The sequence below is a fragment of the Canis lupus genome, chromosome 14, assembly GCF_011100685.1.
Source record: "Canis lupus familiaris isolate Mischka breed German Shepherd chromosome 14, alternate assembly UU_Cfam_GSD_1.0, whole genome shotgun sequence".
NCBI lineage: Eukaryota > Metazoa > Chordata > Mammalia > Carnivora > Canidae > Canis > Canis lupus.
Window position 1 is genome coordinate 5,614,852 of NC_049235.1, and position 25,818 is coordinate 5,640,669.

At 42.6% G+C, this 25,818-nt stretch overlaps 1 protein-coding gene across 8 annotated transcripts in view; it reads right to left on the bottom strand.

Annotated features, from left to right (window-relative positions):
* MKLN1 (muskelin 1) overlaps nt 1-25,818 on the bottom strand; it is a 328,108-nt gene that overhangs the window by 149,543 nt on the left and 152,747 nt on the right. For 2 of the 8 annotated variants that reach the window (XM_038556483.1, XM_038556484.1), the window contains exon 1: nt 12,368-12,510. The exons of 4 other annotated variants lie outside the window; for them this stretch is intronic. In XM_038556483.1, coding sequence (XP_038412411.1) covers nt 12,368-12,465 — 98 coding nt within the window. In that variant the 5' untranslated portion in view covers nt 12,466-12,510. Of the gene's footprint in view, nt 1-10,970; nt 11,273-12,367; nt 12,511-25,818 lie in introns of those variants that run through there. 2 more of the 8 variants (XM_038556491.1, XM_038556488.1) reach the window with 2 other exon arrangements.

Genomic DNA, 25,818 nt, shown 5'->3' on the forward strand with positions numbered 1-25,818 from the left:
AAACTCAAAATGGATTAAAGACCTAAATGTGAGACCTGAAACCATAAAAATCCTAGGAGAGAGCGGAGAGACTAACTTCTCTGACATCAGCCATAGCAACATTTTTCTAGGTGGGTCTATCCTGGGGCAAGGGAAATAAAAGCAAAAATGAACTTCTGGGACTACATCAAAATAAAAGGCTTCTGCATAGGAAAGAAAACCACCAACAAACCTAAAAGACTGAATGGGAGAAGATATTTGCAAATGGCATATCCCACAAAGGGTTAGTATCCAAAACATACAAAGAATTTACAACACCCAAAAAACAAATAATCTGATTGAAAATGGGCAGGAGACATAAACAGACATTTCTCCAAAGAAGACACCCAGATGGCCAACAGACACACGAAAGATGCTCAACATCACATATCATCAGGGAAATGCAAATCAAATCCACAATGAGATTCCCTTCACATGTCAGAATGTGATGATTTTGTGTAAAATCAAAAACGCAAGAAACGAGTGTTGGTAAAGATATGGAGAAAAAGGAACCCGTGTGGGGTGCCTAGGTGGCTCAGTGGTTGAGCATCTACCTTTCGCTCAAGTTGTGATCCCAGGGTCCTAGGATCAAGTCCTGCATTGGGGAGTCTGCTTCTCCCTCTGCCTATGTCTCTCCCTCTTTCTGTGTCTCTTAATGGATAAATAAAATCTTTTAAGAAGGAAGGAAGGAAGGAAAGAAGGAAGGAAGGAAGGAAGGAAGGAAGGAAGGAAGGAAGGGAGGGAGGGAGGGAGGGAGGGAGGGAGGGAGGGAGGGAGGGAGGAAGGAAGGAAAGGGGGAGGAAGGAAGGAGGCAGGCAGGCACCCTTGTGCATTGTTGGTGGAAATGCAAACTGGTGTAGCCACTGTGGAAGACAGTATGGAGGTTCCTCAAAAAATCAAAAATAGAACTACCCTACAATCCAGTAATTAATTGCACTACTGGGTATTCACCTAAAGAATAGGAAATCACTAATTCAAAGAGATACATGCACTTCTATGTTTACTGCAGCATTATTTACAAAAGTCAAATTAAGGAAGCAGCCCAAATGTCTACTGATAGATGAATAAAGAAGATGTGGTATATGTATGTAATGGAATATTATTCACCCGTAAAAAAGAATGAAGTCTTGCCATCTGCAACATCATGGATGGACCTAGAGAGTATAATGCTAAGCGAAGTCAGAGACAAATACCATATGATTTCATTCATATATGGAATTTAAAAAACAAATCTAATGAACAAAGGGGGAAAAAAGAGACAAACCAAAAAAGCAAATTAACTGTAGAAAATAAACTAATGGTTACCAGAGGTGAGGTTGGGGGAGGGGGGGAGTGTAAACAGGTGAAGGAGATTAAGGGTACACTTATCTTGAGCACTGAGTAATATATGGAATTGTTTAAGCACTAGATTATATACCTGATACAAATATAACACTGTATGTTTATTTTACTGGATTTAAATTTTTTAAAATAAAACAAAAAAAAGGGAGGAAGATAAAGGACTAGCTAAACTGTCATGGTGTTCTCAGAGCAATAAATTTGAAGTGAAGCAATTTGTTATCTAATTGCAGATGGTCATTTTTCCTTATAAGGATTCAGTTCCTAAGCACTAATCAGTTTCTTAGAACTACTTCAATAAGAAAAAAAAAAAAAAAAACACCTCAACCAACAGCTAGTAGTTCCTCAAACAGTTAAACATAGTTACCATATATACCATATAACCCAGAAATTCCGTTTTAGGCATTTACCCAAGAAACATAAAAACATTTTATACAAAAACTTACAAACAATGGTTTACGGCAACATTATTCATAATAGCTAAAAAGTAAAAAAAAAAAAAAAAAAAAAATAGCTAAAAAGTAAATACAACCCAAATGCCAGTCTACAAATGAACGGGTAAACGGGTAAACAAAATGTGGTGTATAAATAGAATAGAATATTATCAGCCATAAAAAGGATGTAGTACTGATACATGCTACAAAATGGATGAGCCTTAAAAACAGTATGTTAAGTAAACGAAACCAATCACAACAGACTATATCATATGTTACATGATTTTATTTATATGAAATGCCTGGAATAGGCAAACCTATAGAGATAGAAATTAGATTGGTGCCTAGAAATGGCAGAGTAAGCAGATAATGGCTAAAGGGTATAGTTCTCTTTTTGAGACTATAGAAATGTTCTAAAACTGACTGCAGTAATGGTCATACGTATCTGTGAATCTGTGAATATAGTAAAACCCATTAAATTATACACTTTAAATGGCCAAACTATATGGCATATGAACTACCAAACCAAAAACACTGTTCTATAAAAGAATCAACTAACAAATAAGTATATTCAAGGAATTTAAACTCAGCTTTAAAGTTCTCAAGGTCTCAGTAGAAATACTGACTGTAATTACAAATAACTTTATAATAAAAACTTTTCTTAAGATTTTATTTATTTATGAAACCTAGAGAGAGAGGCAGAGACATAGGCAGAAGGAGAAGCAGGCTCTCTGCAAAGGAGCCGGACACAGGACTCGATCTCGGATCCCAGGATCACACCCTGAGCTGAAGGCAGAAGCCCAACCGCTAAGCCACCCAGGCGTCCCATAATAAAAACTTTTTAAAAGTCCAAGATAGGTAAGAAGTTTTCTATTGTTCAAGTCCTCCCAAATATAACACTCCAACCCAAGATAATCAATTTCACTTACAATATTCTCAGAAATTGTTAAAAACCATGAAAATGTACAGCACGGATTTAAATCTAACTAATTATTTGGTATTTTGAACATAGCCAGTATGACTCCCTCCAGCACCAGATCAAAATTACATTAAAGAGAAAAGCAGGGATCCCTGGGTGGCGCAGCGGTTTAGCGCCTGCCTTTGGCCCAGGGCGCGATCCTGGAGACCCGGGATCGAATCCCACGTCGGGCTCCCGGTGCATGGAGCCTGCTTCTCCCTCTGCCTATGTCTCTGCCTCTCTCTCTCTCTCTCTCTGTGTGACTATCACAAATAAATAAAAATTAAAAAAAAAAAAAAAAAGAGAAAAGCAGCCCAAATTCCTACTTAATCCAGCCATTTATCCATTTAATAATCATTGTGCCAGGGACACCTGGGTAGCTCAGCTGGTTGAGCATCTGACTCCTGATTTCGGCTCAGGTCATGATCTCAGGGTCCTGAGACTGAGTCCCACGTTAGGCTCATGCACTCAACAGGGAGTCTGTTTCTCCCCCTCCCTCTCCCCTGGCTTGCACTCCCCTCTCTCTCCTCCTCATATGAATAATAAATATTTAAAAATAAAAATAAAATAAAATATATAAATAAAATGAAATAAATAAAAAATAAACCGCATGCTAGACTACAACAATGAAGGGACAAAAACTCCACAGTCCCTACTAAGCTTGTGGTCTACCTGGGGGGTAGTAGCTATTAATCAAGAAATCATATAAATAAATGCATAGTTATAAGGTAACTTTTGAAAATTCAAAGTAATATTTGAAAAAGGCACACATTTAAAAAAAAAAGGAAAGAAATAGGTACACATTTGTATAAAAGCATTTAATTACTGGGGCAGAGAAAGGGGTGTCAGACTTACTGGGGCAAATGGAGGTAAGACAGGTGACACTTTAGCTGACAGCTGCAGAGTAAATAGGAGTTAAATTTTATGGCTCTTCCAATCAAACTACTTAAATCAAAAGGGACAAAGGAAGAAGGGGGATAATGAGAGAAGAGGAAAGGAGACATGACCCAAGGATGCCTGAAATAAGTTAGCATTTCTACTCATACGAAACAACATGCCTTAACAACAAATATATAGGTGATGACAACCATAAATAACAGTCATACGAAAGTAACACCAGGATATTTTAAAAGTATTAAATACTAACAATTTAACTTACAAACCAAAAAATTTACATGAGATCTTTGTATATCCTCTCTAAACAATGTCTTCGGGCAGCCGGGGTAGGGTAGCTCAGCGGTTTGGCGCCTGCCTTCAGCCCGGGGCGTGATCCTGGAGACCAGGGATTGAGTCCCGCATTGAACTCCCTGCATGGAGCCTGCTTCTCCCTCTGCCTGTCTCTCTCTGTCTCTCTCTGTGTCTCTCATGAATAAATAAATAAAATATTTTTAAATAAATAAATAAAGCCTTCAATAAATATAACATTCCCATGAAAGTTCTAATAAAAAAAAAGAAAGTTCTAATAAAAAGATAGATAATATAAGAACTACATTACAGAAAGGAAAATACCTATATACTTATGACAAAGATTAAACTCTACTTCTGGACTTCATAAACAATTAAGTCTCAAAAGAGATTTCCAAATCATCAATAAAACCAAGAATAAAATCTCATTTAAGGGGTGCCTGGGTGGCTCAGTAGGTTAAGCATCCACCTTTGGCATAGGTCATGATCCCAGAGTCCTGGGATCCAAATGGAATCAGGCAGGGAGCAAGGAATCTGCCTCTCCCTTCCCCTCTGCCCCTTCCCCTGCTTGTGCATGTCCTGCTGCCCCTCGCCCCTGCCCTTCCCTGCTATGCTCTTAATAAATAAGATCTCATGGAGCCTGCTTCTCTCTCTGCCTGTGTCTCTGCCTCTCTCTCTCTCTCTCTGTGACTATCGTAAATAAATAAATAAAATTTAAAAAAAAAAAAAAAAAAATAAATAAATAAATAAATAAGATCTTTTTTAAAAAGATAAAATCTCATTTTAACTCTTAGTCAATAAGTATTTAAACAATTGCTAAGAAATAATGTTATTTATATTTCATAATTTTTCCCATCAGGGATGAGGAATAAGTAGTTAAGATGCCAAAAGGCAAAATGAAGGAAAACACTCAGCAAAAAAATATTGAGCTCAAAGGTTAGGTTAATATATTAATATGATCATGAGGAATTATTAAGCCTACAAGACACAACATCTAATCCATAAGAACTAAATACAATTATTTCTGTTTCTGGAAATTACAGAATAGCCTGTAGCAGATCAACATTCCCTCTTAAAACTAGAAAACTGTATAAAATAGAAAAAAGAAAAGTTCTTAAGGTATCAGAGACTTTCTGAGGCAGCTAGGACTTGAGGTCCCAAAGAACTCATTAAAGGGAGCCTCACATTCTACAAGATATTCCAATTTCTCTAATGGCACAGGAAAAGGGGCTGGGAAAGGACAGTCACTAAAAGGTAGAAAAGCCAGCAGAACTTTTGGTAATTTTCATGTGGCCAGCAGGACAAAACTTGGTAGTTAGTCTTGCCACGATACCTAGGACTCAGGGGGTCAAGATCCCATAGCGAAAGGAGGCACACAAGAACAAACCTGACACTGTGTACTACTGACTTTCCCCTTGAGGCATCTGTCAAGTCTTAAACTACACAAAACAGAAGTTAAAGAGTCTGCCAAGAAAAAAAAAAAAAAAAAGAGTCTGCAAAAGCAAATGAAACACAAGGAGGAGCTTTTAGGACTCCCATGCTGCTGGAGAAACAAAAGCAGGAGAGGCCCTAGAAACAACTAGGTTCCCTGGAGGTCTACCAAAGGTGGGCAAACTAGCGGTTTACAAAACCGGAAACCCAGCTTCAAGTCAGTTCAGTTCTTGACTAAAGGTCCATTCCATGTGCCTGCCAGAAGACAGGTGAGTTTTCTCCAGAGAAAGGTACCTAACTGTAATTTGTACTTTTATCTAAAATTCTGTGTATAATGTCTGGCATTTAATCAAAAATTACCCCCCAAAATGGTGGTGGTGGTAGTAGTGTAGCGATAACAATTATCATTATAGAACATATAACAATATATAATTATATATGATAATAATTATTATATTACCAGACACACCAAAATACCTAACAAAAAGGAAAACAGGAATCCCTGGGTGGCGCAGCGGTTTGGTGCCTGCCTTTGGTTCAGGGCACGATCCTGGAGACCTGGGATGGAGTCCCACATCGGGCTCCCGGTGCATGGAGCCTGCTTCTCCCTCTGCCTATGTCTCTGCCTCTCTCTCTCTCTCTGTGACTATCATAAATAAATAAAAATTAAAAAAAAAAAAAAAAAAAAAAAAAAAAAAAGGAAAACAAAACAAAGATCTACAGGTGATCCAGATATTAGAGTTTAAAGACACAGTCTTTAAAGTACCTTGATTAGTATGTTCAAGAAAATGAATGACAGATATATCTGGGCGGCTCAGGCAGTTAAATGACAAAAGCTTGATTTTGGCTCAGGTTATGGTCTCAGGGTTGTGAGATGGAGCCCCACACCTGGCAAAATTAACAGAACATACAACTTCCTAGATTTGATCAAGATAAAAACTATTTCTATGCAAAAGGAGTCAGCTCTACAGACTGAGTCTCTAGTCCTCCATCTACCTCGTGTTCCTTTCCTCTGTCCTGGGTATATCTTTATTTTTCTAAAGTTCTAAGATTAGGGGCACCTGGGTGGCTCAGTGGTTGAGTGTCTGCCTTCAGCTCAGGGCATGATCCAGGAGTTCCGGGATCGAGTCCTATGTTGAACTCCCTGCGAGGAACCGCCTTATCCCTCTGCCTGGGTCTCTGCCTTCTCTCTGTGTCTCTCATGAATAAATAAATAAAATCTTTTTTTTTTAAATTTATTTATGATAGTCACAGAGATAGAGAGAGAGAGGCAGAGACATAGGCAGAGGGAGAAGCAGGCTCCATGCACCGGGAGCCCGACGTGGGATTCAATCCCGGGTCTCCAGGATCGTGCCCCGGGCCAAAGGCAGGCGCCAAACCGCTGCGCCACCCAGTGATCCCTAAATAAATAAAATCTTAAAAAAATAAATAAATAAAGTTCTAAGATTATCAGACTGAAAATACCAGAACTTTTTTTAGTGGCCAATAAAGTTCCTAAGCCGTACCAGTGTCTAATTTCAGTTTAGGGAAAGAGAAGGAAAGGTGAGTAAGAAAGGACATGACAGTCCCCAGTCTCCAGGGAGTGGAATACTCCAAACCAGTGATTCAAATTCATGGGCTTATAGGAGGAGTCTAGGGGATTGCAACAAATACTCAAATTCATATGCACAATGATCACTGTCTATGGACCCAATAAACAGTAAACCTCACAAATGTGTTCCAGTTTTCAAATGCATGTGATTTATAAAATAAAATTCATTTAAAAACTAAAATAGGGATCCCTGGGTGGCGCAGTGGTTTGGCGCCTGCCTTTGGCCCAGGGCGCGATCCTGGAGACCCGGGATCGAATCCCACATCGGGCTTCCGGTGCATGGAGCCTGCTTCTCCCTCTGCCTATGTCTCTGCCTCTCTCTTTCTCTCTCTGTGACTATCATAAATAAATAAAAATTAAAAAAAAAAAGATTTAAAAACTAAAATAAAGGGAGGGGGAAGAAATTATTAGGAGTAAAGTCACTTCTGAATTATATAAGCATTGTTCAGACATCTCTAAGGACCTATCTCCCCAAAACCCCATTCTTACTCCCCAGTTGCCAAGGATAATGCCAAATAAACCCGGGTACACTGAAACAGAAAGTTTCCTACACAGACAGTAGGAAAACAGATGAACACTTTTAATACAACAATTCGACATCTAGGAACTCATCATAAATAAGTTCAAAATTTGTTTCTCTAGGCCAGTCTCCCTCTTAATGGCCAAAAAACAACAAAAGCCAGAAAGCCTAAATATCCAGTAATAGGAGAGCAATTAAATAAAATGCCATAAAATCATTACCTGGATTATAATGCATCATGAACAAATGATATAGAGGATACTCAATAACATTAGAAAATATTTATATAGAATAAGGAGAAAAAAGAATACCTAACAGCAAACAGAATAAAATCAAAACGAAAAATACAGTTACAAAATATCTGGAATGATATATATCAAAGGGTGATTAATTATTTTTGGATGATGTATTATGGATCATTTATATTTTGTTCCATTCTATATTCTGCAAATACGCCACAGTAAACTTAGGGGGCTTTTTTGCAAGCAGAAAAATATATATATTAATTTTTAAATGTGAAATTCTACAATAGTTGAAACAGATCCATCTCTCATCCTCACTGTCAAATATCACTTTTACTGTGAACTATGAGTCACATGTTAACACAAAGTAAAATTTTAATGGTTTGATTTTAAGTAATAAAGACTAACAAAAATAGGTAACACACTTAAAACTGTATCAGATTTTAACATCTAAACTATTTAAGTCTTTCAATAACATGTAAAGTAGAATCACTCCTAATCAATGAAATTACTTTATATGTAAAAAACTTTCAAAGGTCTTCCCAATCTTCATATTTATACATTAAAACTTAAATGTCAAGAAAATATATCTAAATATTGCTGTCTTTCTCTAAACTTACAGCACTTCTTATCCGTATTCACAATTAGGCACATACTACAGACATGTAAAATACTGAAGCAGCTTTGGTAACAGAAGTCAGAAGGCCCAAGATCAGAATACCATCTCCCACCCTTTCAACTCTTGGACCTGGGCAAATTAATTTATCTCTCTGAACTACAGTTTCCCTAGCTGTAAAACTGAATAATATTTAAAGCAATGGTGAAGGCTAAATCAAGAAACACACACTAAGTGCTAAGCACAGTGCCCAAAGAAGAGTTAATAAATGGTAGTTGTTACTATAGGCACATGCAATAGCTTTTAAGTCACAGAACTTGCCAAGCCATTTGAAAATTCTATGAAAAGTCACTTAACCTGTACAGACCTCAGTTTCCTTATCTACAAAAGCAAACAAACAAACAAACTCATCTTGCTGGTTGGTTCTGAGGATTAAGTAAATCTATATAGAAAAATCATCCTGCATATAATAGGTGCTCAATAAAGTGTAGCTGGTATTACTATGAGTTGGCTACATCAAGAAACATTTGAGTAGGAATTCCTGGGTGGCTCAGCGGTTTAGTGCCTGCCTTCGGCCCAGGGCGTGATCCTGGAGTCCTGGGATCGAGTCCCACATCAGGCTCCCTGCATGGAGCCTGCTTCTCCCTCTGTCTGTGTCTCTGCATCTCTCTCTCTGTGTCTCTCATGAATAAATAAATAAAATCTTTAAAAAAAAAAAAAAAAAAGAAAGATTTGAGTATAGAGATTAGGTTACAAAATATTTTTACATATAAACTCCCATGTAATTCTAACAATTAGTCATCATTTAAATGCCTTTCTCTTAATTCCCAAATTAAGCATAGATTTCAGAAAAATGTAAAATATGGCAAACTTTTTAAGCACACTGCAAAACAAAAGGCCACTTTGTTAGTTTCTAAATAAAAATGTGCTATCTATAACTAGATCTATTTTAATACTTTCAAGGTCCAAATAAACCTAAAAGAGTTGGAAGGAGGGATGCCTGGGTGGCTCAGCGGTTTAGCGCTGCCTTCGGCCCAGGGCGTGATCCTGGAGACCCGGGGGTCGTCCCACTTCAGGCTCCCTGCAGGGAGCCGGTTTCTCCCTCTGCCTGTGTCTCTGCCTCTCTCTCTCTCTATGTGTGTGTGTCTCTCATGAATAAATAAATAAAATCTTAAAAAAGAGAGAGAGAGAGAGAGAGAGAGAGAAAGAGAGAGAGAGACAAGAGTTGGAAGGAAAAAATGTTTTTTTTTCCGGACTTTGGGAGAAGGGAAAAAATTCTAACCCTTAAGGAAGAAAAGTGATACCTGAATTTTTCCCTTTTTTCATGACTTCACATGTTTTTACACAACTAGAATTTAAGTGCCTTTATTATGAGAACTCTTTCCAATCTCTGAATTCCTGTCTCTACCTTTGTTCAGGAGCAGAATAGCACTATAAAGACTATGGAATGTGAAGTGAGACTGCCTAGATTCAAATCCTTACTTCATCTAGCTGTGTGACCTAAGGCAATTTTTAATCTTTCCATGTCCAGTGCCTCATCTGGAAAATAGAAATTCTTCATGCAATTGTGAGGATTAAATGAGTTAATACACTTAAAAAGAATTCATAAGAATCTACCATATGGAAGGCACATTGTAAGTGTTGCCCATTGTTATTATTCCTTTATTATTCCCCCCCTCAAAACGCCTAGATCTGTGATTCTTGAAATCAATAAATATTTGCTACCCAGTAGACAATTCCAACAAATAGCTTTACTTAAAATTAGACCTACTTAGGAAGTACCTAACATGACTGTCACAGCAATAAAGACACAGCAACTGCTATTAAAGAGGATTTTAGGGCGAAAGTAAGAAAGCCAATTCCCTTTCTTCTACTTCCTGTTATGTTATACAAAGCTATGGCTTGCTAAGAGAGGTTCAATACCAAAAGAGTTTTACAATTTACGCACGGCACACACCAATCCAGCAGATACAAAATTCTCAAACTCAAGCTCCATAATACTCAATTATACTCCTTCAAAGAAAAAAGTTCCAATTAATTACTCTTCTACTTTAATAGTTTAGTGCTTTAAAATAAAAACTATTTTGCATAGGACAGCAGAATGTTATGAGGATTAAATAAGACACTGTAAATGAAAGAGTTTGAGAGTTAATACGCATTAAGTACCAATTTATGAACATATCTGAGAGAACTTAACAGTCTATTTCTCCAACGTCAAACAGCTGCCTTCCAACCAAAAGTAATACTCTTGTCCACTTCATATCTTGGGCCAGGATGAGACATAAATCAGAGTAAAGTTGCCATCCCACTGAACCATTTCCTGCTTGAAATGCACTCTTTTTATACATAACTTAGATGGGACTTCTGATCTGATATCCAAGTCCTGCCCCTCCCCCAGAACCTTAAGGAGTGACATCCTGGAAGTAGCCTAACTTAACGCCAGAAAAAGTTGTGTTATTAGAAAACTTCTTTGAAGTCATTAGATCAAAGGATGCCACCCCAATTCCCTACCGTCTGTGGTCCTAACCTGGGTACAGAAAAATGCTAATTGTCTCCAGACTCAAGAATGTGTTGGCCTCAAAAGTCAGAATTACCTAGGGCCACATCTCAACTCCAGCTGAGGGCTGGAATGTTTACCTGGCGCACTCTCAAATGAAACGCTGGGAGTCGGACACCGATCAGGAACACAGGCGTCGAGAGACCACACAGGCCAGATCTGACCACAAGTCACTTGGCACCCTTCGCTGAAGCAAACCCTACTGAAGGCCCGCCTGCCAACCCTTGACCCGGTGGACAGGACAATGGGCTAGCAGTCCACAGAGTCACAGATTCTTGTGGTCACAGATGCGTTCTGACGGATGTGACTGAACAAATCAAAGTTGAGAAAATGTAAAGAATTCTCTAAATGCAGGTGAAAAATCTAGAGCATGCCTCACAGACCCAGCTCTTTCATTTGTTCAGTGACATCAAAGGTAGACCATCGGTAACTTGTTTTGTTCACCAAGTCATTCCTGGCCTCGTGAAACGACAGTCCGGGGGGGGGCAACCAGCGCTTTTCTTCCGGGTCCGCACACACCTTAAGACTTTACTAAGCCAGTTTCTCCAGCTGTACGGAAAACCGCAGTTACATGTTCTTCTCTCAAAGTTAAGCTAACGATAGAAAAAATATATATATGAAAGTACTTTCAGCGTTTCAGAAGGAATCTGCTACAAAAACAAACAAACAAGAAAAAAAAAGAAAAAAAAAAAACAACCATACGGCAGTAAGGCCATGAAACTCTTTTCAGCCCCAAATCGGGGATGCAGACGGAGCCAGTGCTGGAAGCCCAGGCCATTAAAGCCAGACTCCTCTGTCTCCCTCGGAGTTTCTGGGCTGGGAGACTGCTGGGTGTTTACAGCAACCCAAGTTCTGAGCCGTAACGCGACGGGGCTGTTCGGCCACGTCCCAGCCCGCTCCCTGGCTCTTCCAGACCTAGCGGCCGGGAAAGGGCGACCGTCCGCCGGCGCTCCCCGCCCCGCCCGGCTTCCGAGGCGCCCCGCAGCCCGCAGCCCGCAGCCTTCCGTGACCCTCCCGGCCCGTCCCGAGCCCGTCCCCGCAGTGACCCCGCTCGGGAACACCCACTCCTCCGCTCGGCCTCACCCCGTCGGGCCCTCACCCCGCAGCCCCGGCCCCCGGAGCCCCGACCACCCAGGCAGCCTCCCCGGGCCGGCCGGCGGGACCCCGCGGCCCCGAGCCGCCGCCCCCCCCGCCCCGGGCGCAGCATCGCGCGGCCCCCCGCGGCCGCGGGCGCCGCACACCTCCCCCTCCCCCCGGACCCCGCGCTCCCGACACGACGCCCTCGGGGAGACGGGGTGGGGAGGGCGGAGCTCCCGCGGCTGGACCGAGACCCGGGAGGCCAGGCGTCCCCCCACCAGGCCCCGCCTGGGCCTCTCGGCTCCACCGCCCTCCGCGGCCGCGGCCGCTGCCCCCGCCCCGGCCCAGCCGCGCTTCCGCCGCAGGGCGGGGCAGCAGGAGCCCGGGGCCCAGCACTTACTCGGGAAGGTAAGTGGAGGAGAAGGAGCTCCACTTGTGTAGCGCGTAGGGCAGAAGCCGGCACTCGGGCGCCGCAGCGACAGCCCCGCCAGCCGCCATCTTGTCAGCCCCGGAGCGGCCGCCACCGAGCGCCGGCCGCGCCGGGAGGAGGGGGCGGGGCCTGCACTTAAAGGGGCCGCGGCCCGCCGGGCCGTGCGCTCTCTCGGGGCGGGGGTCTCGCCCGCGGCCCCTCTCTCCGCGGGGGCGCGGAGCCGCCCGGGTCCTCGGTTCTCCGCTGGACTTCGTGTCGCCTGGGGCTCGTTAGGAGGCCGGCCGAAATCGAGACTGACTGTGAGCACCTGGGGGCCGCCCCCCGGGCCTCGGAGGGGGAGTGGCGCCAAGGACCTTGCTTACAAGCCGAGGTGAGGCAAAAAGGCCAAGAATGTCATGAAAAGAAATAAGTTGTAGTCAGGAGCCCGGAAGGGAAACCGAGAAGACGGACTCGGGCGAAGGGACGCCTTTGCGACCTGGGAGACCGCTGCCCTCCGCTCCCCAGGATCAGCCGTGGGAGGCGGCCGCGCCGGCGGCAGCGGGCGCGCGGGACTCGCATCCTCCCCCTCGGCCGCGGTGCCGCTTCTGGAGGTCTCGGCCCCGCGTCCCCGAGTCGCGCGGACACAGCACAAGGACGTGCTCGGTGTCCGCCCACCCTGCAGTGTTCGCAGGTTTTGCTGCCCTCGCACACCCATCCGTGCCGCGGCTTTGCTCGGTCGCGGCGATTCCCCAGAAACACGAAAACAAAACACCTCAAGGAGTTGGGGGAGCCGCGCGTCATCGTTGTTGTTGTTGTTGTTGTTTTCCAGTTGTTAGGTCGGCCCGCGTTTAGGTCGGACAGAAACTTCGCCCAAAAGTTCAGGAAGCGCGAGAGGCAGACCGAGTTGTCGGAAAAAGACCAGAGAGGGAGTAACCGCCCTCGTGCCCTGAATGCCCATGGGCACCGCACCGGCTCCTTATCAAAGGAGGAACACGCGCTCCAAATATCTGGCAGCTTCAGATAACGCTCCCATCAGGGACCCGTTTGTCAGGGTTACGCGTGCTTAGTTCTTGGCTGAGCCGCTGCAATTACCAAAGTACTCATCAACCCCCAAAAGCCCTGAGTGTCTTCATCTCCATCTGACCCATGGAAACACTCCCGCCAAGAGTTTCTCAGTGAAGGACCAAGTGAGTTGAAACACCTCAGTCATTGTATTCTCTTCCCGGTGTCATCCTTAAGCTGCCCAAACCTCCTCACATCTTTTCCTGAGCTCCTGTTACCCTAGGGGAAAACTTAGTAGTGGCCCCACCTCCAATATCAGATGGAGAATGCCAAAAAGGAGAATGCTGGGCTCCCGGCAGTAGAGAATGCGACTCTTGATCTCAAGGTTATGAGTTCCAGCCCCACGTTGGGTATAGAGATGACTTAAAATAAAAATAAAAATCTTTGGGAAAAAAAAGAAGAAGGCCACAGTGTGTTCGCTTCTAAAATTACGTGTGCTTTGCATTTTGCATCATGTTGGAAAAGTATTTGTTCCTCAGGGAAATGCTATGATCCGTGACTCAAGTTGGGAGTCTAAAGACAGTGGGAGAGGCCAGAGAAGGTTAGTCCTAAAGATGCTTGGTGGTTAACTCTGGGGGAAAGAGATACTTTTAGGGGGAAAAGATTAAGATGGTGATTCAGTTCAATTAGTTACGGGCCCCAAATTTGCTAACTACACCTCCTACCCTGATGTAAGTAGAATCTTTGTTCTTTTCCAGACATAGAGTTATGGTTTCCGAGTGATCCTTTTATATTTATTTGAGAGAGAGAGAGAGAGAGAGAGAGTGTCAAGGGAGGGGCAGAGGGAGAAGGAGAAAGAAAATCTCAAGCAAACTGCTGAATGCAGGGAGGTTGGGGGGGGGGGGGGGCCGCAAGCTCTATCCCACAACCCTAAGATGATGACCTGAGCTGAAATCAAGAGTTCTGGGGATCCCTGGGTGGCTCAGCAGTTTAGCGCCTGCCTTGGGCCCAGGGCATGATTCTGGAATCCCAGGATCAAGTCCTACCTACATCAAGCTCCCTGCATGGAGCCTATTTCTCCCTCTGCCTGTGTCTCTGCCTCTGTGTGTGTGTGTCTCATGAATAAATAAATGAAATCTTTAAAAAATAAAAAAAAGGAAAAATTCAGATGTACAACCAGCTAAGCCCCCCCGGCACCCCCTAAGTGATCCTTTTACTTATTTTTAAGATTTTATTTATTTATTCATGAGAGACACAGAGAGAGGCAGAGACACAGGCAGTGGCAGAAGCAGGCTTCTTGCAGGGAGCCCGACGTGGGACTCAATCCTGGAACTCTAGGATCACTTCCTGAGCCAAAGGCAGAAGCTCAACTGCTGAGCCACCCAGGTGTCCCTTAAGTGATCCTTTTAAAAAACAGTAAGCTAGTTCTTCCTAAGATGACTCTCAGTGACCTTCTATTCCAGTTAAGTAATATGGAAATCCCTTAGCAGAAGGCTTTCATATCCTGCCTCGATTACATCTCCAGCCTTCTTTCTTCTTTCTCCCTTACAAGCTTTATTCCTGCCAAACTAAGCTAACACTGCATTGGCTCCTATAAGTTCTGTGCTCTGTCTGGCCTTCAGGGCTTGGTCTAAGCCAAGCCAGGAGTACTCTCCACCATTCTTCATCTGGCCAACTCCTGCTCATTTTTCAGATCATTTCCTTCTGGAAGATCATTCTTCATCACCTATTTTGAGGTTAGGTGCCACTTTCTATATTTAACTTGGCATCCTTAGTTTCCCTCCTTATCTTAGCAAATGTACAATATACTTTGATTTCTTCTTTTTCTCCTATTCTCTCTCTCCCTAAACTATTAAGTCTTATGTAGTTAGGAGTTATGCATATTTGTTCACAGTAGTATCCTCAGTTCTGTGAGAATGTCTACTACATAGTAGATGCTCAATAAATATTGATTGAAGAACAAAGAAATTATTCTAAAAAGGAACTTGGGTTGCAAAGGAAAGAGAATGCCAGAACTTCTCAGACAGCAAACACGTATCCCTGAGGTGTGATTGCCATAGAGAAAGACTTTATAAATGGCCAAATAATTTAAAGTATTCATATGTTAACATAAATATATACTATGATACTAAAACCAAAATGTACATGAATGTTTAAATAAAATAGAAGACTAAGGAAATTTAAAAATCTACAGTAGTCTGCTAGTAGCTCAGCTCTCTTAGACATATAGCTTTATATCTTCCTCTGCTTTCAGGGGATTGCCTTAGAAGATAAAGTACATTGTAAGGATATATGGGGAAGGCCTGGAAACTGTCAGCAGCCATTTAGTCCCTCTAGGTCCCCCATACTTCAAAGGTTGTGACATATAGATGGCCTTATGGAGAACTGGATAATGTATCATTATTTTTCAGAAATCAAAAGCTCCAGTGACCCAGTCATCTTGTCACCCCTTAAAAGTAACAATCTTTGACTCTCTGACGCCTTCTCAGTATGCTTTTCATAGTAAATACCAGAGGAAATTATTGTATTTTGTTTGTCACCATTCACTATCTTTTCCTGTTAAAAAAAAAATTAAGAGGCTGTGATGTACTAGGCTTTGTCTAGGTGCTATGAAGACAAGGATAAACAAACAAGCCAGACAAGGGCCCTGCTTTGATAGAGCTTACATTCAGACAGGGTAACGTATAATAAATAAGTTAACTAGATCATTTTAGTCTGTACATTTTGAGTACTAAGAAAAAAACTACACTGGATTAATATTTAGATTGAATGGAAAAGGAAACTTCTCTAAAAGGATAATAGTTAAGCTAATAACTTATACAGTAAGAAAGCACCAGGCATATAAAAGTTAGATAAAAAAAAATTCTAGGCAGAGAGAATAAGCAAGTGCAATGGGCCTGAGACAGAAAAGGGGTTGGTGTATTCTAAGAACAGGAAGTGTAGCTGAAGCATAGTGATGGGGGAGAGTAGAGTCGGAAAAGTTGGACCCTAACAGCCATGGTAAGGAGCGAGATTGTGAGGGGTGCCGGTGTGTGGCTTCCGGTTAAGTGTTTGCCTTCAGCTCAGCTCAGGTAATGATCTGAGGATTCTGGGATCAAGCCCCACATTAGGCTCCCCACTGATTGGGGAGCCTGCTTCTCCCTCTCCCCCTGACCACTACTCCCCTGCTTGTGCTCACTCTCTCCTTCTCAAATAAATGAGTAAAAGTCTTAAAAAAAAAAAGGAGCCATGATGTTGAACTGTGAAGAAGAGACCTGTGCAGGGCCTCAAGCCAAGGGGCAGTATGATCCACTTTACATTTTGTAAAACTCACTCTGCAGAACAGAAAATGGGTTGGAAAAAGACAAGAGGTAAAGTGACGATATTTGACAGGAGGTTATAGTAAGTAGCCAGGCAAGAAATGATGGTAGCTTGGACTAGCAGAGAAGATGGAGAATAGAGGTTGAATTGGGAATATTTTAGAAGTAAAGCCAACTAGACTTGCTGGTGAGAGAGGAAAGGCAGGCAAAAAAGGAAAGAATCAAAAATAACTCTTAGGTTTGGGGTTTGCATCACTGGGTAGATATTGATGCTTTTATTGAGAGGGGAAGATTTAGAGTTAGAACAGTTTCGAGGTAGAAGGAATCAAGAATTCTGAATTCAGACATTAATTCAAAAAGCCAAGAGAGGGATCCCTGGGTGGCGCAGCGGTTTGGCCCCTGCCTTTGGCCCAGGGCGCGATCCTGGAGACCCGGGGTCTAATCCCACGTCGGGCTCGCTGCATGGAGCCTGCTTCTCCCTCTGCCTATGTCTCTGCCTCTCTCTCTCTCTCTCTCTGGGTGACTATCATAAATAAAAAAAAAAAAAAAAAAAAAAAAAAAAAGCCAAGAGACACATGAAAAGATGCTCAATACTAATTGTTAGGGAAATGCAAGTCAAAACCTCAATGAGATATCCCTTCACACCAGTCAGAATGGCTAGTATCAAAAAGTTGAGAAATAACAGGTGTCAGCAGGGATATGGAGAAAAGGGAACCCCTGTGCACTGTTGGTGGGAATGTAAATTGGTACAGCCACTATAGGAAACAGTCTGGAGGTTACTCAGAAAATTAAAAATAGATGTACCTTATGATCCAGTAATTCTACTACTGGGTATATACCCATAGAAAATGAAAACCCTAATTTGAAAAGATATATGGGGCACCTGGCTGGCACAGTTGGCAGAGCATGTGACTCTCGATCTCAGGGATGTGAGTTTATGCTAATGTTGGATGTAGAGCTTACTTTTTTATTTTTATTTTTTTTTAATATTTTATTTATTCATTCATGAGAGACACAGAGAGAGAGGCAGAGACACAGGCAGAGGGAGAAGCAGGCTCCATGCAGGGAGCCCGACGTGGGACTGGATCCCGGGTCTCCAGGATCACACCCTGCCTGAAGGCGGAACTAAACCGCTGAGCCACCCAGGCTGCAGAGCTTACTTTAAAAAAAAAAAAAATGAAAAGATATATGCACCATTATGTTTATTTGTTGCAGTGTTATTTATATAGCCAAGAAATGGAAGCAGCCCAAGTGTCATTGATACATGAAGAATAAAGAAGATGTGGTATATACATATATAAAGAATGAAATCTTGCCATTTGCAACACCATGGATGGACCTAGAGGTATTATGCTAAGTGAAATAAGTCGGAGAAAGACAAAAACTGTATGATTTCACTTATATGTGAAACCTCAAAAACAAAACAAATGAAGAAACAAGCCAACAACAAAATGCTCTTAAATACAGAGAACAAACCGGTGTCAGGGAAGCTGGTGAGGGGATGGGTGAAAAGGATTAAAAGGTATAAAGGAAAAAGAAAAAAGTGAATTCCAACATCAGTGTACTATATAGGGGATACCTAATAGATATCCAAGTGGAATTGCCAAGGATGCAATATGGAGACATTGGTCAGTCTTACATCTAGTCACCTTATAGGCATTTGGCCTTTTTTATCTAACCATCCAGTGGTTGCTTATTTTGCCTCAGGCACTGATTCCTGAGTCAATACGTTTTTCTCTAAGTAGCAGAGTCACTGTAGCTTCAGGTATAGCAGCTCTAGATAAGCCATCTGTGGCAGCCTTCTGCTAGAAGGGGATATAGGAGCACAACAGTGGTCTATGGAAGGAAACCTAGAGTATGTATTGCAAATCTCAGTTTTGTTCCTAGGTCTGGTACTTTTCTAGCCATGAGACCTTGGGAAAGTCACATAACTTCCCTAAGTTTCACTTTCCACCTCTATAAAATGAATTTACTCAAATCTATCCTGTCTACTTCACAAGGGGGTTTTGAAGATCAAATGAAGGAGAGGAACAATTATTGAGTGCCTAGCCTGTTTACTACGAGATGATATAAGTTCTCATTTAATTCTCAGAGAAGCTCTGAGATATAAATATTATTACCCTTCCACAAATGAGAAAAATAAGACTCAGAACAGTTAAATACTTGTCTTTAGTTTGCTTCTTCACATGTGTGGGACAGAAGAGAGTGACTCCCTGCCTCCCTGACTCTGGGCTGACTGGCCCTTTTGACCAAAACTCACAAGTCTTCTTCCCACATGGTCTCTCCACAGCTGTATCTGGTTCTGGGTTCTTAGAAGGTCTTTGAATAAATGATAACTTGAGTTTTGTGCTTGTAGATGAAGTACATACGGAATGGCAGGAGTTAAAAAGTTAGGAGGTTAGGGGCACCTAGGTGGCTCAGTCTGTTGAGTGGCTGCTTTGGCTCAGGTCTTGATCCCAGGATCCTGAGATCCACCCACATGGGGCTCCCTGCTCAGCGGGGCGTCTGCTTTTTCCTCTCCCTCTCCCCACTCCTGCTTTCTCACTCATTCTCTCTCTGTCTCAAATAAATTTTTTTTTTTTAATTTAAGCCAGTTCTTTTTGACTGCATCCCATTCTTCTCAAGTGGGAAGAGACATAGTAAACTATAAAGTACTGTTCAGATATAAGATGTTGTCAAAAGACCACAGAGAGTTAGAAAGCAAAACAAATTCTGCTGATTTATTTCTTTCCAGGCAAAGGAACACACTAGGGCTAAGAGAGAAAAGAAGGTGTTTTTAATTGTAAAGAAGGAGTTTCATGATTGTTATGTTCACTAAAGATTAAAACATACCACATACCCTCCAAATGAGCTGGAATAAATCAACAGCCCTGTACATGATTGGTGAAAACAAGCCTCATACTTCAGAGGTCAGGAAAAAAAAAATCTTCAGATAGGTCCTGTAAGGGTCTTGTTTTAGCTGACCAGGGTTATGCAAAGTTCGTGGTTTCTTTAACAGTTCTAGCTGTTGAGGAAAGTAGAAGCGCAATACGGTATTTACTGTGCCATGTCCTAGGCAAGTCCTGCTGTAAATGGAAGAATTTCCTTTTACAATATTATGCAACAGATGAAGAAACTAATACCCAAATATGTGAGATGTCATGTCTAAGGTCATTGACACAATTGGCCTTTTGCAGATCTGAATCCACAACCTGAGTACCTGATTCTCAATGACTTTTAGCCTCCTGTAATCAACGGAACTTTTTAGGACTATGCCTATGCTGTTCTTTTCTATGTTCTGTAACTAGCAAGTAGTATATTTCCTGAACTGAATCTCTTAGTTCCTCCTTAATTTCTTCTCACTAATTGTCTTAGGCAATTAAGTCTGCCATCACAAAAATACCATAAACTTTGTGGCTTAAATGACACTTATTTTTCACAATTTTGGAGGCCTGGGAATTCCAAAATCAAAGCGCTATTAGATCTATTCAGTGTCTGATGAGAGCCCTCCTCCTGATTTGCAGACATCCACCTTCTTGCTCCCGCCCTTGGTCGCCCAAAATATATGTCCTCCTCACACGCAAAATACATTCATTTCATCCCAACAGCCCCAAAAGTCTAAGCTCTTTCCAGCATGAAGTCTAAGTCCAAAGTCTTATCCAAATATCATCTAAACCAGATATGGATGAGACTCATCCTGAGGCAGAGCTCTTCTCCAGCTATGAATTTGTGAAAACAACTAAGTTAAGTGCCTCCACAATACAATGGTAGGACAGCCAGAGGATAGACATCCCTATTCCGATAGGAAGAAACAAGAAAGAAGGGGTGGGTGACTCATGCTTTCATGTGTGTGAGTCCCATGAAAGCAAGGCAAACTCAGACCTTAAAGCCAGAGAATAATCCCCTTTGGCTCCTTGCTCTGCCTTTAGTACTGACTTTTTGCCCCCCCTTTGTTCTGCAGTGCCAGAGAAACCACCTCAGGGTTCCACCTGGTGGTGGTCACACCTCCAGTGCTCTGGGTAGCCCCACCCTAGAGCTGTGGGTGGAAGAGCCATATGGCCTGTTGTAGCAGAGGTGGTAGCCTCTTTTTTTGTTGTTGTTTGTTTGTTTCTTTAAAGATTTTATTCATTCATGAGAGACACAGAGAGAGAGATCGAGAAAGAGGCAGAGACAGGCAGAGGGAGAAGTAGGCTCCATGCATGGAGGCTGACATGGGACTCGATCCCAGGTCTCCAGGATCAGGCCCTGGGCTGAAGACAGCACTAAACCGCTGAGCCACTGGGCTGCCCCTAGCCTCCTCTTTTGAAACCCTAATGGCACCCCTGATCTCTGAATTGTTTTCAGGGTCACTCTTTTCCAAAAGTCTTGAAGAATAGTTTATGCTCCAATCAAATCTGTGGTCCTGGTCCTGTAAAATCTAAGACATCCAACAGCCTTTCTTTATTCCATCTATGTCCATTCTCTTCAGCTCACACTGGAGGATGCTGGGGTGGCTGATCAGGTAGGTCTGTGGTTCATATCCACACTAACCTCCTTATCAAATGGTCAGCTAGCCATATTTTTAGTGTTCTCTTCCAACATGCTTTCTTATTTTTTGTAATGTGGACAGGTTTAGAATTTTCCAAATCTTTTAATTCTGGATCCTTTTTTGCCTAACAGTTCCATCATCAGTTCATATCTCTCTCCTCTCAGTTTACCAAAGGCAGTCAGGAGGAATGAAGCCACTTCTTCAACCCTTTGCTTAGAAATCTCAGCTAGAGGGACTCCTGGGTGGCTCAACAGTTGCGCATCTGCCTTCTGCCTTCTGCCTTCTGCTCAGGGAGCGATCCCAGAGTTCCAGGATTGAATCCCACATCGGGCTCCCTGTAGGGAGCCTGCTTCTCCCTTTGCCTGTGTCTCTGCCTCTCTCTCTAGCTGTGTCTCTCATGAATAAATAAAATATTTAAAAGAAAAAAGAAATCTCCGCGAGATAACCAGTTTCATTGCTTGCAAGTTCTACTGTCACAGAACACAAAAACAATGCAAATCAGCCAAATTCTTTGCCACTGCATAACAAAGATCACCTTTCCTCCAGTCTCCAATAACGTGTTCCTCGTTTCTGCCTGAAACCAGAATGGCCTTTGCTGTCCATATCTCTAGCAATATTCTATTCATATATTCTCTTTAAAAAATGGAAGACCTTCTCTCCAGCTCTCTTACTTCTGAGTTCTTGCAGAATCACCTTTAGTACTTCCTTCATAGCGATACTGAGTTTTTCCAGCATGTACCCCCAAACTCCAGCCCCTACATTGCCCACTTCCAAACTTGCTTCCACACTTTTAGGTATTTGTCACAGCAGCACACCCACTTCTGTGTACCAATTTTCGTCTTAGTTTTCTTGGGCCACTCTAACAAATATAATAGCAGAGAGTTATAATTTAGGACATGCAAGCTACAGCAAAATCATAGGCAAGTCTAACAGGCAAAGGAGAGGGATGTTACTTTATGAAGAACCTGAAAGAAGCTGGGAGGGACTGTTTTGCATGAAGTCCATTAGAGAAAGAGTTCAGGCTGATAACTTCTCATTAGCTAAATTGTCCAGGGAGTCAATATCTTGTAGGAGACACAATGTACATCTTTTCCCTCTTGGAGCTTGTAACTAATGATTCTTTCCTGGTGATGATTCCTCTGTTGGGGTCTGTAATTAACACTTCTTTTGGGAGTCTGTAACTGACCATTTTTCCTGCAACTGACATTGAGTGGTATGAGGACAGAGGCCACCTTCAGGACTGCTCGAAATATAATCACCTTCTAAAGGTCTCACCTTCTAAAACCATCACATCAGGGATTAGGGCTTCAACATATGAATTTGAAGAGAACACAAACATTCAGTCCATAGCACTAATTTGTGATTATGTTCTTTAAAGATTAAAAGAGTTTGCTTAGCGATCATCTGTAGGTCAGAAGACTGGAAAGAATTAAAGCCATGGGGGCTATCCATCCATTTTTGGTTAGTAAATGGAGAAAATCATCATGGGGATTAGAATATGCCCCCAAATAATTCCCATTGAGCATTTCTTGTGTACCAGGAATATGCATGCATTATCTCAATGAATCCTCACAGCAGCCCTTCAAGTAAATTCCGATTCTTGGAGGTCAAGATTTGCCAAACTCACGTGTGCCCTATTACACAATTCTCAAATGTATACATTCAGGATTTCAGAAGGCCAAGAGAAATGTGTGATGTATTCCTAAGACTAATCGTTGTGCCTCAATCTTCTATTCTCTCATGGTTTCCATATTAGCTCATTTCAACTTTGCTATTGTTGAGAATCATTTCCTTAAGCACAACGCTGCCAAAAGGAGTGGATAAAAAGCAAATACCAATACTCTTATCTGTAAGTGAGGGGATAGCCCCTTTATTATTTAGGGCAGAAGAACTTCAGCCAGCCAGCCCCAGCGGGGCCTCTGAGCAGGTCACAGGTGAACACTGAGACTAGCTTCAGGTGTGAAGCTCAGGTCTGTGTGCTCCCAGGAGATGGCAGCAGCAGCCACCATAGCTTCAGCCTGCTGGAGATCCTTTTGCCTGTTGGCATCCAAGCCTAGAAATTCCTGGTATTAGAGATTGCTTTATCCCTCTTGGTTCGCTGAGCTTGGTTGGAGCTGAGGCACAGGGAGTGCAGGAACTGGCAATGATTCGTCATCTCATAAGTGCCTAGTTTTTTTTGTAAACACTTTGGTCTGAACTGTGACCTTGAAGCATGTGTGAAGGAGGACTGGGAAATCTCTGGCCAGGGAGAAGATTGGGGGCACCAATCCCCCTCTCCAGCCTCATGCAGTCAAAAGTCCACGTACAACTTTTTTTTTTTTTTTTTAATGACTTTATTTATTTACTCATGAGAGACCCAGGGAGAGAAGTAGAGACATGGGCAAAGGGAGAAGCAAGCTCCCTGCCAGGACCCTGGGATCACGCCCTGAGCCAAAGGCAGATGCTCAACCACTGAGCCACCCAGGTGACCTCCATTTATAACTTTTGATGGCCTAAAACTTAACTACAAATATCCTACTGTTGACTCGAAGCCTTACTGGTCACATAAACAGTCAATTAACCCATATTTGGTATGTTATGTATATTATATGCTGTATTCTTACATTAAAGTGAGCTAGGAAAAGAAAACATTATTAAAATCATAAGGAAATACATTTACAGCACTGGTCTGTGTTTATTTTTTTAAATCCACATATAAGTGGACACATGCAGTTCAAACCCATGTCATTCGAGGGTCAACTGTAGCAACGTAATACTTATATACACACAGGCATAAATGCAGAGGACCCGGGATCATAGTTTGGTGCCACACAAAGAATATAGATTCTCCACCCAGCCTCCCAGCGACCAGCCAGCTGACCTTGTCACTGAATCTGTTAGAGCTACAATTTCCTCATCAACATAGTGTGGACTCAGTGATGTAAAGTACCTGCTAATTCTTAAATTATGAGTTACTGTATTTTTATTTTCTGGATTAAGTAAGGTTGGGCCTTCACCCTTTCAGAATTTTAAAAATCCCAGACACAAGTGCTACAGGATCCTAGTTAATCCCAGGTGAGCACATATCCTGGTTCGGTGAACACTGCCAGCTGCCTAGGAGGTGGGCAGGAATCCCAGGAAATGTCTGAACACCACACAGTTATGGATGAACTGTCAACTGCTGGGGGTTGCTTTGCAAATTACCACATCTAAATGAGGCTGACAAAATAATATTCCAAAAAGCAATTAACACTGACTCCTGGTGTATTTGGAAACCAGAGGTCCTTTTGGGAAAAGTGAAATTGTCTCAGAAAAAAAGTTATCCCACCCTTCTGGGTAGAAATGTTTGAGGTTTAGGGGATTCTTTTTTTTTTTTTTTTTTTTTATTCATGATAGACATAGAGGGAGAGAAAGGGAGGCAGAGAGAGAAGCAGGCTCCATGCCGGGAGCCCGACACGGGACTCGATCCCAGGACTCCAGGATCGCGCCCCGGGACAATGGCAGGCACCAAACCGCTGAGCCACCCAGGGATCCCCAGGTTTAGGGGATTCTTAAGTCAGGATCTGTCAGTGCGTCTGTCCCACCGTCTCAATCAGGGGCTCAACTTGGTTTTTATGAAGGAGAAAATGGAACTAGCTCCTCTCATTTCCTGCCTGCTTCATCCTGCTAGCTCCCACTCTCACCTTCATTGCCTGGACGGCTTCAGCTTCCATGGATTCATTCAGTAAATACTTACTGGTCACCTACAATGTGCCAGGTGCTGGGAATATACCTAGCTATTAAGGAGTTCACAGTCAGCTGGTCAGAAACTAAATGGGTTAAATATACAAAGTAGCCATAAAAGACTAGCATATAAGTGTAAAATATAAAGTAACAATAGTGGCCATCATGGTGGTTAGCAGAAGGATTAGCTCCTTAAGGCCACAGGCCAAGTATCTTTACTAATTAAAGTTATACTCAGAATATAGTAGAAGCTTTTAGAGTAGACCTACAGGTATTGGCCCCTGTGGGTCTGTCAAGGCAGTGCTTCCTATTTCACATGAAAGTCGTCACAGGAGAACCCTTCCTGGGCTAGGAAACAAGCTCCAGAAAGCCACTGGAAATGGAAATATATACATGTGACCTGACACGAAAGGATCAGGCTAACTGGGGACAGCTTCTTCCTTTATATTGTCTGCGTTAGAATATCAGCACAGGTGACGGTTAGGTTAAATTAGCTTCAGTGTCAACTGAATAGAGATAACTGGAGGATGACAGAAGAGAGCATAGTGACCGTGAATTCTAGATGGTTCTGCTCTAGAGAAGAGAACCAGATCGAGCATGCAGAGCAGGTCAGAGAGTAAGGGAACAGGGATGTTGTGGGACAAGGGACTCAGCTGAGCCATACAGTACAACAAACAAACAGAAAGGAAGCAAACCAGTTCTCCTGGTTCTCCAACAGCTCAGATTAGGCTGGGGAGGTCAATGGAAGTTTGTCTTCAGAGAGACACCAGATGGGGTAGCCCCAGTGGCTCAGCGGTTTAGCACTGCCTTCAGCCCAGGACGTGATCCTGGAGACCCGGGATTGAGTCCCACATCGGGCTCCCTGTGTGCAGCCTGCTTGTGTCTCTGTGTCTCTCATGAATAAATCTATAAAATCTTATATATATATATAT